General features: G+C 41.0%; 1 protein-coding gene across 1 annotated transcript in view; it reads right to left on the bottom strand.

Annotated features, from left to right (window-relative positions):
- The window catches only part of LOC133520618 (sushi, von Willebrand factor type A, EGF and pentraxin domain-containing protein 1), a 104522-nt gene that overhangs the window by 6442 nt on the left and 79170 nt on the right, over positions 1-18910 (bottom strand). The window contains exons 4-31 of the mRNA XM_061855140.1: positions 17290-17371; positions 16769-17082; positions 15460-16581; positions 15188-15367; positions 14780-14962; positions 14403-14687; positions 14038-14315; positions 13364-13794; positions 12837-13153; positions 12520-12701; positions 11542-12427; positions 10935-11428; positions 10637-10850; positions 10054-10524; positions 9130-9971; positions 8161-9044; positions 7700-8079; positions 7448-7613; positions 7090-7341; positions 5323-5864; positions 5026-5238; positions 4778-4933; positions 4325-4466; positions 3805-3876; positions 3346-3536; positions 2665-2838; positions 1419-1595; positions 634-795 (exon numbers count right to left, since the gene is read on the bottom strand). Of these exons, the coding sequence (XP_061711124.1) occupies positions 634-795; positions 1419-1595; positions 2665-2838; positions 3346-3536; positions 3805-3876; positions 4325-4466; positions 4778-4933; positions 5026-5238; positions 5323-5864; positions 7090-7341; positions 7448-7613; positions 7700-8079; positions 8161-9044; positions 9130-9971; positions 10054-10524; positions 10637-10850; positions 10935-11428; positions 11542-12427; positions 12520-12701; positions 12837-13153; positions 13364-13794; positions 14038-14315; positions 14403-14687; positions 14780-14962; positions 15188-15367; positions 15460-16581; positions 16769-17082; positions 17290-17371 (9792 nt within the window). The remainder of the gene's footprint in view (positions 1-633; positions 796-1418; positions 1596-2664; positions 2839-3345; positions 3537-3804; positions 3877-4324; positions 4467-4777; positions 4934-5025; positions 5239-5322; positions 5865-7089; positions 7342-7447; positions 7614-7699; positions 8080-8160; positions 9045-9129; positions 9972-10053; positions 10525-10636; positions 10851-10934; positions 11429-11541; positions 12428-12519; positions 12702-12836; positions 13154-13363; positions 13795-14037; positions 14316-14402; positions 14688-14779; positions 14963-15187; positions 15368-15459; positions 16582-16768; positions 17083-17289; positions 17372-18910) is intronic.

Below are 18910 nucleotides of genomic sequence, written 5' to 3'. Positions count from 1 at the left end.
CGCAAGAAACTACAAATGTCCCAAGGCAATAAATGCCTGCGACAGACACTTGCTTGCCTCTTAAACGTGTTTGTATACGAATTCATACCCCTCGGGCAGCGATTGTGAATATGTACATATCTAGACATAAAGTGTAGACTCTTTGGTAAAAGCAACCCCTATGTCGGGATTCCCGGGATCCTAGTTACGGAAATATGTGTTCACCGCAACATAACTAGTTCCGTTTGTCAGAATTTGCTATGAGCTTCCTTTAGGTCGGAAAATCAACCGCATTAGATATTTTACACTAGGTTTCTCTATGGTGCACAATAATATTACGTTTGTATTGTAGGATTATTAGGTCGGATAATGTTTGTTGATTGTCGCCTAAAATTTGTTACGTTATTGTTAAATATGTAAACGATTCAAGCCAGTCGAGATGAGCTTTATGTCCATGCAGTTGTCGTTGCAACGGCTCGGACTGCCGACGACTGATGTTCATAATCAGCGAACGGAGCTGAAAATTTTCGAAACACGTGTATAGCTTACCAACTCTGCATTCAGGGTGCGAGCACTCGTGAGCACTAGAAACCCCTGGTTATATATTGTCTGCTGAATGTCAAGCCTCAGCGTGTGCGTCAAACATAAACTTACCAGCCCTGCATACAGGAAGCGAGCACTGGTCAGCACTAGAGGCCCCGGTTTGTGGAGTGGTCGTGCCGGACGGGCAGGCCGCGCAAGCAGCCCCGCTGCCCAAGGCGCGCCACGTGCCGCGCGGGCAAGGTTCGCAACCACCGTCGCTGCCCAGTTGTTCGCCTAAACAAAATTTATATATTCGTTAAACGTGTACCCGTTTGTGGCGTGAAAGTAGAAAAACAATTCTGTGGCCCTAGTGAAAAAGGGTACAAGTCTCTGGCAGTTTAGGTGTATAAGAGCATAAGTGTTACGTGGAACTTACACCCCTTTACACCTGCGCTGCCAGAGACTTGTACCCTTTTTCACTAGGGCCACAGAATTGAAGTTTTAAGTAATTCTGTTAGAGATGAAGATCTCAGTCACACAAGTTTGATATGAAGCTATGGAAGTAGTAAAACTTGTGGGTCATTGTAGCTAATCGAGTCACTGTCATATGATTAAGATAGCAGCAGTTCAACTACAAGCCATAACGAAAACGACTGTGTTACGTTTGTAACGAAATACCAATCTTGAAGTCACTAGTTTTCCGAAGTAGACGATAAGCTTAGGAGAGTAAAACTTAGTAAAACACTAAACATTTGGGGTGACACTCAGTAAGCTATTTGAGACATCGTCCTACGATTTAGACACCAAGGGATCAACTACAAGCCATAATGAAAACTGCTTTCATAATTTCTCCATACAATTTCGCAGCTCACTGTACCTATGACTAAGATATTGTTGGATATTGAAAACATACACACCTGATGGGCAGTCGTCCCTACACTCAGCCGCGGATACGGCTTCAGTGGCGCGAGTAGTCTGTCCTCTCGGGCATGATAAGCACGAGAAGGCTCCTTCACGTGGCTGATAGGAACCATGGCCGCAAGGGCGGCATAGATCCGCTTCAGCGTCGTAGTATTTTCCGGCGGCGCATCTCTCTGAAACGTAGTAGAATATTGATAAAATATCTGGAATTATCACTTTGTTATTAAAACCTCTTTAAAATACCCTCATAGGTTACAACTTATAAAAAAGTGTGGTCATTTTCACATTTTGACAACACTCCAGTTTAAAATGTTACTGCTACAGCAAAATGCTTACAGGTTTAGTGAGATTGCCACATAACGACCACATCAGAGGTCTACTACTTGATCAATGTCCCAGAGAGATTTATTGGACGTTTGTGGTATTCTTTCTGAAATCCGGCACCCGGGTACTAGCCGGTAGTCTATTGATCTTATTTTGATTTTAGTCCTTACTCCTTAAGTCAACTTCTATGCAATGATTTAGATTTCTATGTCAGCACGATGACTCTTGTTATTTAATTACGTTTGTAATACATATCCCCTAGAGTGGCATTGTCCGGCTCCCGGTCTCTACGGTAAGTTGCGGGAGCCGGGAGACGGACATACATAACAAGCTCATATTACCAAATTTTTCTACTTTCATGTATAAAAATACGTATAAATAGGAAATAAAACAATTGATTTAAGAAAAAAACAGTCTTTATGATATGACAAAACAAAACATTGATTTACACATTAATCCCTTTTTTACCCCTTACAATATACAGTTTATTTCACTTTTTATCATTGCGTATTCTGTTTGAATGTTCGCGGCTCGATAGTCGGCGACATACCGCCATTTCTAACAAACTTTGTTCTACGCGGGAATTCGATCGTTAGGGAATACCATCCTTGTTTATTGACGAATGCATCTTGCAAGAGTGAGCAAGTAAGGCATAGTTTTAACGGTTTTATTTTAGGCGCGAAATACGGCGGCGCACAGAGGCCGGGAGACGATCTCTGCCACTCAAGGGCTTTGTTATGACGGAACCGATTTCCGGTTCGCCGCCAATTAGGGTAGCGTCCGGCTCCCGGCCTCTGCCACGTAAAACATATTTAAAAAAATGGCCGCGCCATTCCTCCTACCGTTGAACCGGGGGCGCTGCCACCCGAAAGGATATATATTTATCGGTTAGTTTTTTGTAAATAAACCGTAACTTACCTTTGCAATCCGCCGCACTTCGTGCCCCCGTTGCTTGCGTGACTCCGGGTTGTCCTGCGATAGCGGGGCAAGGGGAACATTGCAACTGGCCAGCCTCCGACTGGTATGTGCCAGATGGGCACGGCTTGCAGCTGTCACTGGCTGCGTCCAGGTATGTACCGACCGCGCATGCCACTGGAAGGAATAAAACTGTTTAATAACTAATCCTCACATTTGAAGAGTGAGAGTCACATGTGTGTGAAGTTTCTGGCAAGAGGTACCTTCAACGTTATAGCGCTCGCATTAGCATTGATTAAGCAGGCTTGAGGCCGGTCCTTAAATGGATGATCGCATTGGGTGGATGGATCGGACTTAAAAGCTTGGAAGTCACGTTTAACAGTGATCCCAATCGATCTGTCTATAATATTTTTGTCCTTAAGCCGAATTAGGAGCCTTCGGCTTGAGAGCTTCAACATTAAATTTGCTAACTTAGTAAAACCTGATTCCAATGGTGCCTAGTTTTCCATCTGTGTTAGAAGGTTAGATTGTAATCCAGCCGCTCTCACAAAAACGAATTATTACGTATATTCTTGATATCGGCTAGATCTTTGAACGGATTCCTAGTTGCTTTAGATCAAACTGTGCAGGCTAAAATACGGAGGACGAAGGAAGGAAGGAGAAGGAAAATTGCGTTATACTCACCACAATCAGGAGCCATTACGACTTGGCCCATAGGACAGGCGTAGTCGGATACTAGTTCTAAGCTAGCCGGGTCTGGCACAGTATTCGGGAGAATGTTTCGCACGTCGAATTGTTCGTCTTCGAGGATAAGTTTCTCCAGTAATCTTTGCACGGTGGATCGCTCGTTGTTGCCACCGTGGATTACTGGGTCGCTGAAAATGTTACATTAGCAATGTCAGAAAATTACTCGGTTAAATCATGGTTTGAACATTCGACAAGTTTGAATTTATGGATATGAGCTAGAGTCTAGCCCATACTTAGATAGACTTTTCAAAGAACTCTGTTTTATATCAAGATAAAACACTCTTTTATAAATTTACTTCTTTTGGCTCAAGGTGTCATCCACCTCCAAAGGTCTTCCGCTTACTAATTGAAATTGATTTAATTTGTGTGCTCAAGTGAAGGATCATGCAAACTTACTTGACTGCCGGGAAAGCGATCTCAATGTTGTACGTATCACCAACTTGTCGTCCCTCTCTATTGCTTCGAGTCCTAAGTGCAAGAAAACGACATGCAATAGTGAGGAAAACATGCTTTTAATCTAATAGTGCTTACAATCGAAAGTATAAATAGTGTCTAAGTATTCTAAAATAACGAGAATGTTGTGGAAGAAATGTGTCGAAACACATGCTTTTGGTTCTAGTGTAGTGCACTACATTGATATACTTTTCAGAAATTGCTTTTGTGCTCCTATAACTCCAACACCTGTCTACAGGGTTTTAAAAATGGATTCTAAGCAAGTAGAAAAATATGCCACGGGTCTAACTCAAAAGTTCTAAATAGTCAATATTACGACCTAAGAAAGAACTCGGATAGTGTTAGACCAGTTGCGAATCTGTCCACCTGATTACTATTCCCGAAGATTTTAGGTAACAATTAACATACTGATAAAAGTTATCTACTTTCTATATGCGATTATATTGAATGTTGATCAACTTACTCTTCGACGGGAATGATAGCGTCCAGCACATACGTGTCTTCAGCTGTAGTCGTAGCAGGGGAAGATACTTGTCTCGTTTGCCGTACGTTAGCGCGATGGTCGCATTTCACATTAATGTCTAGTTCTTTGCATTCGCGAGTACCTGAATTAAAAGATAATAAGAACATATAAGTCTGAAGTATCACAGTCAAAGAGAGGCCCCCAATTATGACATGGTAATGTTTCGGGCCGGCTTTTGTCTGGCAAACGTCACTAGATTGTCCTTAACTCTACCCCCAAAATAATAAAGCAATACATTTAAATTGAGAATACACATTCCTCTTTCTTCTAGTTCAATCTATTTCTATTGCTACAGATTTTCTAGCATACAAGATTTGTTCACCGTTATCTCCACGAATACGAATTTGTAGACAAGGTACAATATACCTGAAGATAAAGGAATTTGATATTTACCATCAACAGCATAAGAGCAGAAGTTCCAGTCTCTGTTGAGCTGGTTGATAGCACTGCGAACCTTCTGCCGTAGGACGGCTTGTCCAGCATCGTTGCAAAGTACGGAACTCGGGAACAACATTGAAATTTTGAAGACTCGCTGTGCCGGATTTGCCGCTGCAACATAGACAATCAAATAGTTCAAACGTTTAACAACGACTATTTTATATTATAAAATAAACGTAATATGTCTTTAAAAATATTCTTACGTGAGCAAGCAGGGTAAACCATTGGCAGAGTAGGGTTGGTGGTAGGCCTCCAGAAGCCTTCAGCACCGCAAGTGTAGAATGGCGGTACAGGTTGCGAGAATCGAAGGCCATCGCGACAGGCAATCTCGCACACCTTGAATTGACCTCCTGCGCCCCAGTCTCGGCAAGACTGGTATCCCCCAAGCGGGTCAGCCAGTGGAGGACAGAATTCAGCTGGAAACAAATTACAATGGTTCAATGAAATTATTATTACGAATACGACGCACTTAATATAAAATAAAAACTGGTGGTACTTACATAAAACGGTAACCTTGAAAGTGCAAGTGGCAGCATTACCAGCTGCGTCGTAAGCAACATATGCAATGTCATAGTCTCCCCAAGCAAGGTTCTGGCCTGGCTTGTGACCATTCTTCTCTACTACTTTAACAACGTCCACGTTGTCACTGAACGCTGGCGCGTCCCAGCTGACGATAGAAGTTCCGTTCTTCGCAATAACCCACAGATCGCCAGGACAGCGCTCGACACGTGGCGGCTCTTTGTCCACTTGTAACTGTTGGCATTTTCCACCAGTATAACCGTTGGGGCATACTCTTTGTCCGCAGTGAGAAGGTACAATTCTCTCAACTCCTCCAATAACGTCTTCATATCCGGCCCAAGTGAGTACAAGTCCACTGTAAAGGACAGGCTCCGTTCTGCAGTCGCGTACTTGTTTTTGAATTTCGTTGGTAACGTCTAGAGCGCGGTTCCAGATTTGTACTTTAGTGAGGTGGCCTTGGAAGCCTGCTTCGGTATATGCCTTTGGATTGTCTGATTGAGGCTTTCCTAGTGTAACCCAAACACTGAAAATGAACCAAATACTTAAGTATACACTGTGGAATTAAAACGGCGCAAAAAGAATTATAATAACGGGTGATAACAAAAAAAATAGAATACTTATCGCACTCTGTGAAAAAAATACTGGCCGCATAAATAAAAAAAAGTGGTATGTAATGTTGTTGCTACTTCTTTCGTGATGGCAGTCACTTATTTTTTTCCTGCATTTGTTTTATTGTTGTCAAAATGGCATCTAAACATGAAATCCTGAGAAAACGCATTGTAATTTTTTATCATTCTAATTTGATGTTAGGGAAAAAGTTTACAGTGAATAATTTTACTCAAGAGAATGTACCAGCGTCTACTGTGTATAGAATCTTGGCATCTCGCAAACTTGTAAAAGGGACAGTGGCAAACCAGCAAAGATAATTACCAAAAAACGTCTGAAAATGCTTCATTCCCAATTTAATGATTCTGACACCATGAGCCAACGTGATGCTGCGAAAAAAAAATAATTATAGCCAACCGTATATCTGCAAATGATTGAAAAAGGTTGGAATAGTATGCCGAAGGAAGGTGAGGGCACCAGAATATACAGAAAAACAAATTTCGACCATTAAAACCTAATGCCGCTAGATGACCCAAAATTACGCTGGAAAAAAGCTTCATTTTAGATGATGAAAGTTATTTTCCGTTGAGCAAATTTCATATCCCGGAAAATGATAGATACTACACAAGTAACAGCTCTACTACGCCTTCGGATAAAAAATACAAATTCAACCACATTTAGAAATATCACTCCGATGGAAAGTATGTGTTTTGGCCGGATAAAGCGTCGTCGCATTATGCCAAAAAAAAACGGTCAGTTTTCTGGACTCCAATAACATCCCATTTGTACCAAAATACCGCAACCCAACAAATCTTCCTCAATGTCGGCCAATTGAAGATTTTTTCGGGTATTTGAGTAAAATTGTTCCCAGCTGATAAAGAGGATAAAATCTTCCGTACGCAAAATGGATAAGATTGCCGTCCAACGTTCTTGTGCGACCATTTTGACTAAGCTCCGTCAAACAGCTGATCATGGACCATATAAAAATGTACATTAATAGTTTTAGTAAGAAAAACAGTGTACTTTATATGCAATTATACTTAAGTTTGATTTCAGACCCATATAATTTTTTCACCACCTTCAATAATTCTCATTTTTTTGTTATCACCCGTTAAACGCGATTTGAAAAACTTTTTACATACTATTGCGGTAGTGTTCGTCCACTGCCATATCCTTCAATCTTGCTGGCAATCAATCCTTCAGTGATCAGTGTCAATTCACCGCCGTTGCTGCCATCCCAGACGATAGCTACATGGTGCCATTGTCCATCATTCACCGTAGCGTACTCTCCGAAACTAAGATACACATCTTGTAGCTCAGGGAACAAAGATACTTGGACACCGTTCGAGTGCGCCTGGATGATGGATCTTCTGTTTAGGGCAATGTGAGAGTTGCTGTAAAAATAATAAAATAAATTAAAGGCATCGTTAGAGGTAGAATACTATGTTTCTTAAGTGTTTGAATAAAATATTGTCTAAGAAAAACAAAAGACAGACATACCTAACGCTATACGCCGTGAAGAAAACGCCTCCCTCATCTTGTTGTGTATATTGCACCCACATAGCAATTGTTAAACTGTCAGTTGATCCCGTGTCAAATGGCACCACTTGAGCGGCGCTTGAACGTAATGGGTCGCTGAAGTACAGATCGTAGTCCACGCTTATAGCTGTGAAATAAATAAAAAAGATATGAAAACACGGGTCTAGCAGGTTACTTTAAATAACGTAATATTAAACAAAAGAAGTTATTTACATTTTCGGCAGTCGTCTCCAGTAAGATTGAATGGACATTGGCAGTAGAATCTTCCAGGTAAATCGATGCAGGTCGCTGAAGGCGGGCACGAGTTCTCTTTGCAGTCGATTATGTCTTCATCGCAGTTCATTCCCTTAAAACCAGGAGCACAAATGCAGGAATAGCCTTCTCCATTATCAACGCACGTAGCTCCATTCTGGCAAAGTCCAGCTTCGCAGGCATCGAATTCGTACTGACATCCAATACCGGTGTAGTCGGTGGAGCAAGTGCAGTTGAGGCCAGAACCAAAGTCTTGACATTTTCCGCCGTGCATGCAAGGGCTGCCAATGCACCTTTCAGGAGCTGTTTCACATTGTTTTCCGTCTGTGCCACTTGGACACCTGTAAAAAAAATCGGTTTAATACATACAATGGTACGTTGAAGCGAAGCGATTTAGAAGGAGGAAAGGAAATATGACTTACACGCAGAAATAGTCTTGGAAAAGATCAATACAGTTGGCATTGTTTTGACAGGGTCTGTTGACGCAGTTTCCAATGTCATGTTCGCAACGATGTCCTGTCCATCCGGGGTGACATGTGCACTTATAGCTTCCAATTTCATCTTGGCATGTACCGCCATTGAAGCAGGGATCCGATGCGCAATCATCAATGTTGGTTTCACACGTCTCCCCAGTAAATCCTTCATTGCACACACATTGATACTTATTATCTAAGTCAATGCAACGTTCTGTGCCGATTGGGTTGCAAGGTTCGTTTAAGCATTCATCGATAGCCGTTTCACATTGCAAACCAATAAATCCGGGTCGGCATTTGCATACGAATCCTTCTAATTGGTCCACGCATGTGGCACCGTTCTGACATGGCTCAGACGCGCAATCGTCAATTGTGTGTTGACATCTCTTTCCGGTATAACCGGCTTCGCAGTTGCAAGTGAAGTCGTCAATACCATCAATACATTGGCCACCGTTCTCACAAGGGGAAATGACACATTCGTTGATATTAATGTCACACGATGGACCGCTCCAGCCTGGATCACAAATGCATTGATGGATAAAGAGTTTGTCGACGCAAATGCCATGTTTGCATGGCTCATTCGAGCAAAGGTCTATTTTCTCATGACAGCGTTTTCCAGTGAAGCCAGGGGGGCACGCACAGCTGAAGTCATTCACTAAGTCTGTACAAGGAGCACCAAGGAGACAAGGCTTTTCAATGCAGTCATCAGTGTTTGTTTCGCAGAGCTGACCTTCCCAGCCTGGCAAACATTCGCACTTGAATCGGCCCTGCTGAAGTGCTATGCAAGATGCGCCGTTAGTGCAAGGATTTCCATTGGCCGAGCAAGGATCAATCTGAAATACAGAATGATTAGATAAGAGTTAAGAAGAATATTAACTAAAATAATAGACACAATAAGTAATTCATGAAATGGCGTACCGTAATGTCACAGTCAATGCCAGTATAACCAGATCTGCACAAACAGGTATAGTTGTCATATCCAGGTTCGTCTTTGCACATAGCTCGTTCTGGACATGTGTCGTTTCTGCAATCTGACTTTTCTTCCTGGCAATTGATACCGCCATAACCAGGAGGGCAGGAACATCTATAGCCTTGGGGTAGGTCTGTGCATGTTCCTCCATTGTAACAAGGTTGACTTGCGCATTCGTCTATATCAATTTCGCACCTGCGCCCTGAAAAGCCAGCTGGGCAATAGCATTGGACACCATGGCCTTTAGGTACACAGAGGCCGCCGTGTTGACAAGCGCTGTTAGAACACTCGACTGGTAAACATTCCTCTAATCCAGTAGTTCCGGTTCCTACTGTCTTCATGTTAGTTGGGCATTCCATGCAAGATGTCTGTCCTACCAAGTTTTGATAGAAATTCCTTGGGCATTGAGAGCATGGCGCTAGTCCTGTTGGAGAGTAAGTTCCGGGAGCACATTTCGCTCTACATCTATCTCTACCTGGCGCAGCGGGCTGGTAGGTGAACGTATTTACAGGGCAAGCTTGACAGTCTTTGAATCCACCTGGTGGAGGCTCTGAGGTGTAACTATTTCTCGGACATTCCAGGCACGGTACTAGACCTGTTGGCGAGTATGTACCATAACCACACACGGGTATACAATCAGTCACTTCCTTTGAACCCTCTTCTCTTGTGAAAGTTCCTTGCGGGCATTTGAGGCATGAGCCTTGGCGGGCTTGATTCTGGAAGTATCCCCGTGGGCACATTGTGCAAGATTTCTGTTTTTCACCAGCGAAGGTTCCAGCAGGGCAATGTACTGTAAATAAATATTTTAATTATAATATTATATTTCTAAAACTGATTTTAACATTATTAAAATTTAAGATTGTGTTACTTACAGCATCTTGGAACGTCATTAGTGTCCATATTTAGTACTTCACCAACACTACAAGTGAATCCTCTCGAAATAGAACTTCTGATTGCGCGTAGTGGCGGACATTGATTTCCGATAGACGACACATTAAGTACCGGTTCAATTAAGGCACTAGCATATGGCACAGATAAATCGAATATCAAATTTAATGTAGATCCACATAGATCGTACAGCTGTGTTTGCCTGATTGCTGGGGTGATGGCGAGTACAAAGTCCATTTTCACTACATTCTCATCAAGCAGGCTTGGCATAGCTTTTACGAATGTAACGTTGATATTAACGTTAACAGCTGAACAACGTTGGCTAAGTCTTTCATTTAGAATGTTATCATATTGTGCAAGTAAATCCTTGTATTGTGGCAGGCATGCGTTAGATACTGCACCGAGAGCTCGATACTGCACGCTGGCTACAACATGATAAGCCGCTTGTTGGGTATCTGAAAAAAAGTGGTCATTCAAATAATGATCTCTTTACCCCCTATAACATCGTGTAATTTTTGCTCATTGACACACACTCAGTCAATCTGGTTTAATATAGGTTAAACTTACTTTCCGACACACAATCTGGTACGACAGCTGTTGGGGCCCATTGACGTTTGGTTTCACAGACGAAGGTCTTTACAGGTTCTCCATCAGTAAATCGGAAGCCAGGACTGCAAGTAGCAATGCACTGAATTCCTCGATCTCCAGGAAGGCAGTTTAGAGCACCATTGGCAGGAGGAGTCAGTTCCCAATCTACACAGGGTGTAGCTTGAACAGACACCTAAAAATATTAAATCGGCTTTAAGAACTCAAATCGACGTTACAGTATGGATACCTATATCAATTCAATCAATCAATGTTATACCTGGAAATGACATTGGGCCTTATTTCCATACTTGTCTGAGGCAACAACAGTGACATTTTCGTAGCCACGAATTGGAATGACGGCTCTATCTGGAATAAACTTTAAGAAAACTTCACCAGATGCATCTGAAGCGTTAATCCTTTTCCTAGTTTCATTGAAATTGACTGCATAACTGTCTTGTTTATCTACTAATTCAATAACGTAGCTCTGCGGGCAACTTAGTTTTGGTGGCGTATAGTCTGGCACTGTAATGTTTACTTCGCATATTGCGACATTGCCATCAAAGTCGAAAGCCACATAACGCACAACCATGTTGTGGAATACTTGAATGGGTGTTTTGAAGTGTTGTGGAGTGACTTCTAATCGAGCAATAGCGCCAGAGTTATCAGTAGCGGTTGGTTCCGTAAAGTTGACTGGCAAGAGTCCTCCGTTTACATCTGTTTGAACAACTATTGGTTGCTGGGGACAGTTTTGAAAAACTGGGGGCTCGTTATCTGAAAAGAAAACAAAAAATAATTAAACACTCGCATTGTGGTCAAACGATGATACATATTACGTGAAAAAATAATGTTAAATAAATCCCATTATTTAATTAATGTCAACTTACCAACACAAGGAGAATATCCATAATCGTAACCCAGCAGTGGCTCAACGGTATTATCGTCGCAACCCATAAGTTCAAACTTCAGACAAGCGTTGTCCATAAAACTGATAATACCCAAAATAACAAATCTAGCTTGTACATATTTAGGCAATGTAATCATGGCCAATTCGCCGTAGTTTCCTGGATCTCTCATAGTAAGGTTGAAGTTCGGGAAATATACGACGTAATTTTCGTTTTCAGCTTGTTTGTAGAAGAAGCGGATCTCAGTAGGGCGGCCTACAATATCTGAAGTTACAACACCCTTGACAAGAATAGCCTTAACTCTGTAAACTTTACCCAGGTCAACGCTAACATATGTAAATGCTTCTTGTTTTCCACACCAACCGGTTACTGAGTTGAGTCTGACATTTCTCGCTTCATAATTGGGTCGTTCTGATGTAGCATTGATAGCCGAGTCAGGTATTCTGCCTGATGCTAATCCGAGTGGCCTGATGACTTTGCATTCTGGTTCACGGATGCACGTAATAGGTCTAGGATTAATTAAAATGTATCCTGGTCGGGAACAGCCAAACAATACTTCTGAGCCTTGTTCATAACTTCTTGCAATTTGGAAACCATCAGCAGGTCTGCCTGGGTCTTCGCAAACAGGTCCTTCACATCTTAAATCGCCGAAGTCCCAAATGCCATTGGCTTGGCACCTGACTACGTTGTCATGTTTGCTTGTTTGTCCAGCCAGTTTAAACGTATTTTGGCATCCGAAGAAGAAAGAACTTTGGTATCTAGTGTCAAGATATTGGCCGTACTCTGCGCCAGGTGTAGGCATTGGGACACCGCAGTCTTTTCTTGGGCATTGTGGTTGAGCTCCAGACAGCCAATATTCCGGTAGACCCTGTGAAGAAAGAAGTATGATAAGACTGTTGAAATATGTTCTTAATATTTTTATCATGGTTATAATTGAACTGTTTAAAAATAAACTCGTACCGGTTTGGGATCATAAACACACTGTCTAAATGATGACGTGATCGTGTTTCTTAGTTGACGTCCTGGCGACGTGCAAGTGATTGTTACGTTGTCTCTATATGGTACAAGAACACTTTCGGGGTCGTCTCTGATAACCTTTAGTCCATCATTCTTATCATCAGAAAGAGTTACACAGCGTGCATCTGTAAAACAAACATAATTGTAGTTAAAATGCTTTGACATAGACATAGAAAAGTTTTATTTAACATCACAAATATCGCATAGCAGCAAACATGATGAATATTTCATGTATAATAAATACTACGTATTTGGCTTACATTGACACTCTGGAGCCGTTCCATTCCAGGTACCACTGGATGTACAAAGAAGTGACGAGAACCCTGACATTACGTATCCGAAATCACATTGGAACTGAACAATGTCACCAAAATGATATGCTGATTTTGTAGAAAGAAGTTTTCCATTCTCAGGAGCGGTCTGCGGCGGGCACATAACTGGCACACAGGATTTGTTTCGTTGATAGGTGTCACCATCACGTTCTCCAGTTTCCGATTTCTCGATACTGAATCCAGCAGTTCCGTTCGAGGAGTATAGTTCGTATCCAATGTTACAGGCGCAAGAGAAGTTTCCAGGTCTAAAAAAAATTATCACTAACTTACTTATAGTCACTTAAATGATATTATGAGATTAAGACCGGACAAAGTGCCGTGACGCTTATAGGCATATATTCAATAGTGGCTGGATACATAAAATTAAATAAGTACTTAACATTTTTACCCCACTGCCAAAGGAGGGAGGGTAATGTTTTTACTTGGAGTACATGTTAAGACAGAGTAATACTTACGTGTTAATACATTTCTGCTCGCATCCTCCGTTATTTTCATTACATTCATTAATATCAGCACAGTCCAATCGTGCACAGCCCATAACTTCCAGTTTTAAGCAAGGGGCGCCTACGTAGTCTTGTATTTTGAATTTGACGTATTGTGCTTCTATCGGCATAGGTAAATTCAGGACTGATAGAGTTGGTTCCAAAATACGGAATTCCACAGCGGTACCATCGGGATTTGTGTAGTCTTTGAAAACATCCGTTAAATCATTCGTGTACTGTATTCTTATAGCTGAGGTGAACGCAATGTTGCCGTCGGCTCGCATGACGCTCATGGTCCTGAATCCTCTAATTATTGTCGGAGCTCTTAAATCAATAAGGACCCAATTGGCTCCTGCTTCCAAGTTGTTTCCGCACCATCCTCCTCCATTATTCAAGCGAACCATCTAAAATTAAGAACAATAATTAGCAAACTTGTTTCGAGATGTTATATTAAGGATAATTGTATAACGTTGAATTATTAATTTGACGTTCAGTTAACAATGTTTTGTTGCGGCCTTTTTCTATTAGGTACACTACGCAAAAGCATCGATAACTCATCAATTGTGCCGAGAATTTCTATGGGCCAGAACAAATACTTCATTATATTTTATAATATTAAGGATGTATTTACGGTTAAGCTTACTTACCCCTTTGTGATAACCAGGTTCTGGAGTAGAAGTTGTTATTAATTCATCAGGTACAGCGCCATTGATTAGACCCAAATCCCCAACAGGTCTGCAGTCCATGCTTGGAGCAAATCCTGGCCGACAAGGACAGTAGAATCCACCTTGAGTATTCTTACAATCCGTGGAAGCTGCATCACATTGGCTGATTAGGCATTCATTGATGTCATCACATGTAGGCGGCGCATCGAATTCTTGATTTGGTCCACATTTTAGTACGCTAGGTCCAGTGAGTTTATATCCTGAAAATATTCATTGCAATATTATTTAACTTGCTCATAAATGCCAATGATTTGTTTTGGATTTGATTGTTCAGTACATAAAATTACCTTTGAAACATTGTACACGTGCTTCGTCGCCGTACATGTAAACCCTCGTTTGATCAACAATGAAACCGTTTTTAATTTCAGGGAACTTCGGGCACAGTGCCTTTGAGCAGGTAGGCACGTCACCGGACCATGTTCCGTTGCTCATACAAAGAAGCACTGGTTGACCTGATCGGACGTACCCTGGCTCGCACTCGTAACGGACAATAGTACCGTAGCTGCGGCCACCACCGTTGAGAATGGTTACATTTGCGTGCGAAACGTCTGGTAGGGCCACGCATTGAGACGCTAGAAAAAGGAAAATACTACATTAGAATTCGTCAATCACTATAAAAGTATAAACTCTATAATACCATATTCAATTTCAAGATGTTATTTACCAAGACAAGTTGGTGTTCTTTCCCATCTGCCATCAGACAAGCAAGATATCCTTTCGATTGGTTGTCCAGTGGGGAAAGCAAATCCGGCATAGCACTGGTAAGTTGCAACGCCACGATAGGTAACGTTGGTTGAGCCGATTGAGAAACCATTATCAATTTGTGGGACTGGGCCGCAATAAACTTCTGTAAAATTAGAACATTAAGGTTAATGCTTGTAATAAACTAAAAACATTGTTAAGAATAATACAATACAATACAAATCCTGCACAACCTCAGAACAAATGTACATGGAAACACATATAATACATGAAGATAGAAGTAAACAACAGGCGGCCTTATTGCTACTTTTAAATAATAATAAGAAGAAAAAGAATAATTATAAGAGACATTTTCACAAATATAGTTTACCTTGGCAACTAGGAATATATGTAATGGACCATTTTCCTCCATCAAGACACTTTGTAGTGATTCGAGACTTTCCAGTAGCAAACTCTTGACCAATCGGACACGAGAAGGTCACGACTGTTCCAAAGGCGGTATCTCTGTTCGATGCTAAAGCACCAATGCCGGACTTAAGTGGTGGGCAATCTGAAAACGTTAAAGCGATGTGTTAACAACTACTTTTATTATTTATATTCTTTCATTTTAAAAACAGAAAAAATAACAAGTTAGTAACATACCTGCTGAGAATGTCGCCTTCCACCCGGGTCCATTATGCAAAGCATCAGACACGAACCGTATTAACATTTCTCCGCTGGACGCTGTTAATGTAATCCTTGGTTTAACAATGAAACCATTATCCGAATGTAATCTCAAACCACCTGTGCTTGCTCCGTCAAAAACTTGTACAACATCAGACGGATGAATGTTGAACTCGTCAAATTTCAGGGAAAGCGGCCCACCATTCGGGTTCTTTATCCTAAATAAACATTCTTGATTGTTAGGGTAATTGCCAAGTCCGTATGCAGGCGATGTAAGTGTGCCGTTAGCTGCGATAATAGTTGCTTTGCAGCCTTGAGAGTATCTCATATTGAAGCCTTTTTTAGAATCACCTAGGCTCGTACGGAAGTACATGTAGAGATGATTTGTAGTTGATACAACTACTTTCTGATTTTCTTCACCAGGTCCGGTTAACCTGGCAAGTACGGGACTAGAGGGAGTGTTTCCATCCTTAATAACAATGTAATCTCTATTCATACCTAGCTCTAAATCTTCTATTTCCAACGAAATTATTCTTCCGGCTTGTGCTTCTATAATGTACATACATTCTAAGCCTCCAGGGTAACCAGTCGGATAGCCAGGCGATGTCAATACTTGACCTTGTGGAGTGGCTCTAAGAATACCACCACAATTCGATGACTCAGTCTTCCAAGAGGCACGGAAGCCTTTTCTTTCTACGGATCCGTCTGTGCTGAATTTAATTATCATAAAGTTGGAAGCGGAAACAAATAGTTTGTTCGCTATGTCTTGTTTCCCAGATAATGTTGCTAGATTTACAGATTTGTCTTCTGTTCTTCCGCCGACTAAGATTTGGACAGTGTCAAAGGTTTTTTCAGTTTCGAATTCCTGGAACTGCAGAACGATGTTTTGACCTTGTGGCCCTTCCAAGGTCCACTTACAATCGCTGAAAGCAGGATATTTATGAGGATAGTTTGGACTCTCTAAAACATCTCCGCTGCTGGCCATGTAGAAATGACATTCGGCAGCACAGTCCATTTCATCGGAAGCATCACCACAATCATCTTGCTTGTCACATTTGAAGGCTGCATTAATGCATTTTCCGTTTGAACAATGGAAGGTTCCTGAAACGCAACACAATTGTTTTGAGAATCGCATTGTTTACTTAAATAAAGATCGGTTCCGCTTTAATAACCAAAGCTTAACCTTTTGGTCTGTGTTTGTTTAGGATCCTGTACACATTTTTCAGTTTCCTTTTTAGCACAAATATACGAAAGATTAATTCATATCTTTAATTATTTATAAACTCACCAGAAGGGCAGGCATTAGCTCTGCACATGAAAGGTAGAAGACTTTCACATGTTGTAAGTTCCCAGGATTGGCTGTCAGCTGTTACATGGACGTCAACGCATTCTCCATCTTTAGGATTAGGTTGCCTTAGATCCCAGAAGCCTGCATACTGAGAGACGAGAGTGCCAGCAGCAGACTCCAGGGTGTTCGTCCTGAGATCATCGACGGTCGCAAGTCCCAGCCAGTAGTGGTTGTTGCTAGGGCTAGCCGGCACCATGCTCGCTGTCATGTTGTTTTCCGTGTAGGTGTCTACGACCATAAGTTCGCTGCCATACCTGTAAATGTGCGTAGTGCAATCTCATTATTTTGTCAGAGTTATACGTTTACCTAATATCGATTTGTGTTATTTGGATACAATTTCATTAATTTATAACATAATGTCGGTAATCCACTTACCACTCAACATCAGTGTACATAATGTATTCACCAATAAAAATAACACACAGCACTCTTCTGTGTGTACAAAATATAATTTCACTAACCTTCGACATAATTCCGCCGCTTTCTCCCAGGAATGTCTGATGTTGAAAAATTTGTAACAGTGTAATCCTTTTAGCTCCCATCCTGAAAATAAATAGAAAATGATTTTAGTTTGCTTTGTGACGTACAAATGCTGTTACATGTTAAAAGCTATTTCGTGTTAATGTTCCCGATTGAAGACATCGCACGTATAGTATGTACTTGTGAACACATGTAATATGTATGTATAATATGTTTTAAAACATGTATTTTTTATATTTCAAGAGAAACGTCACTAAGTAATTAAAAAAGTGTGGGAACTATCAACAAATTGCTGTGATAGTCACTTTTCTATCCGCGTTCGTTTTCCCATTATAAAAACAATCAACAAGCTTGTCAGCGAACTCGTGAGAGGAAAGATTGAAAAATGTTTCAAAAAACTGGCGGGTTAGCATGCCGCGTTATCTATTATCTTTCACTGTCGTAAATAAACGGATAAAGAAGAGTCGACATGTAATTTCAATACAAAATTGTGTTTACGTTGTACTTTTGGTCTCGTCCGCATTATTGCAATCGGCTCATGTCTGTGAAAACTTGAAAATATTACAACTGTATTTTCGAGGTTTGGGAAAATAAACCACTATGTAGCTTTATATTTGTTTGCCAATATACCCACTCATGTAATCTTCGTTGTTTTCGCACGTTAAAGTGTTGTTTACTGGTTTTACTATCCGAAAATCAATTTCACGAAAAATTTACGCTTTGGGCCTGCGTAACCACATCCCAATTTATCAGGCCGATGGGTAAATCGAATGTGAACTACAGATTATGCCGGCTTACATTGTTGATCAGCTAGACAAGTAGGTAAAACGGTGCAGTAATTCTAGGCTTTGTACGAAAAGCTATTTGATGTTGCAATCATTTTATTTATCTTTAAATATTTTTTTTATTACCGTTTCTAAATCCCGCATGAAACATATTTAAGTAGGGTACGGATGTTATTCTGCTATCACGTTTATACAATAATTGCTCTTGGCCTAATTGAATACTTACGATTAGAAAATAAATGCATAAATGTTTTTCGGTGCTAACTTTATAGCCCATTATTAACAACATTCGGACTTCATATTAAGGCATTTAAAATGGGTTCCGTTACCGTCAGCAGGCGACATTTTAAGGGATTACCGAATTTGTTCGAATTTAACCCTTATCATGGCGGAGGCGATTTATTTTATAGTGACCACTCGCGGAACTTAAAACGTTTGTTCTATATTCAATGAGAAAGATTGATATTGAAATGAGAAAGACTGGAATCCGGATAAGGTTTAAGATAGGAGCATAGAGCAACCAACGTAGTATAATAATCAGAATACATATTCAGTAAGTCTAAGGGCGTATTGGATGGGGTTATCTTGTGATAATGACAGGATCGTATCCGATCTTATCTATTTGGCGATAGGTGATAAAATGCTGCTTTCTATCATGCGAAAATCGCGTCCAACACACTCCTGTTTTATAAAACCTTGTTCAAACAGACGGTAAGACAAAACAGCGCAGAAACAATCCCAACAGAAACCCGACATTATCATTCACACATCCGCGCATTCGCGTTATAAAAGCAAATAGCGTAAATAGAGCGTGATG

Source organism: Cydia pomonella, chromosome 8, assembly GCF_033807575.1.
Source record: "Cydia pomonella isolate Wapato2018A chromosome 8, ilCydPomo1, whole genome shotgun sequence".
NCBI lineage: Eukaryota > Metazoa > Arthropoda > Insecta > Lepidoptera > Tortricidae > Cydia > Cydia pomonella.
This window is presented reverse-complemented; position numbering and strand designations above follow the sequence as displayed.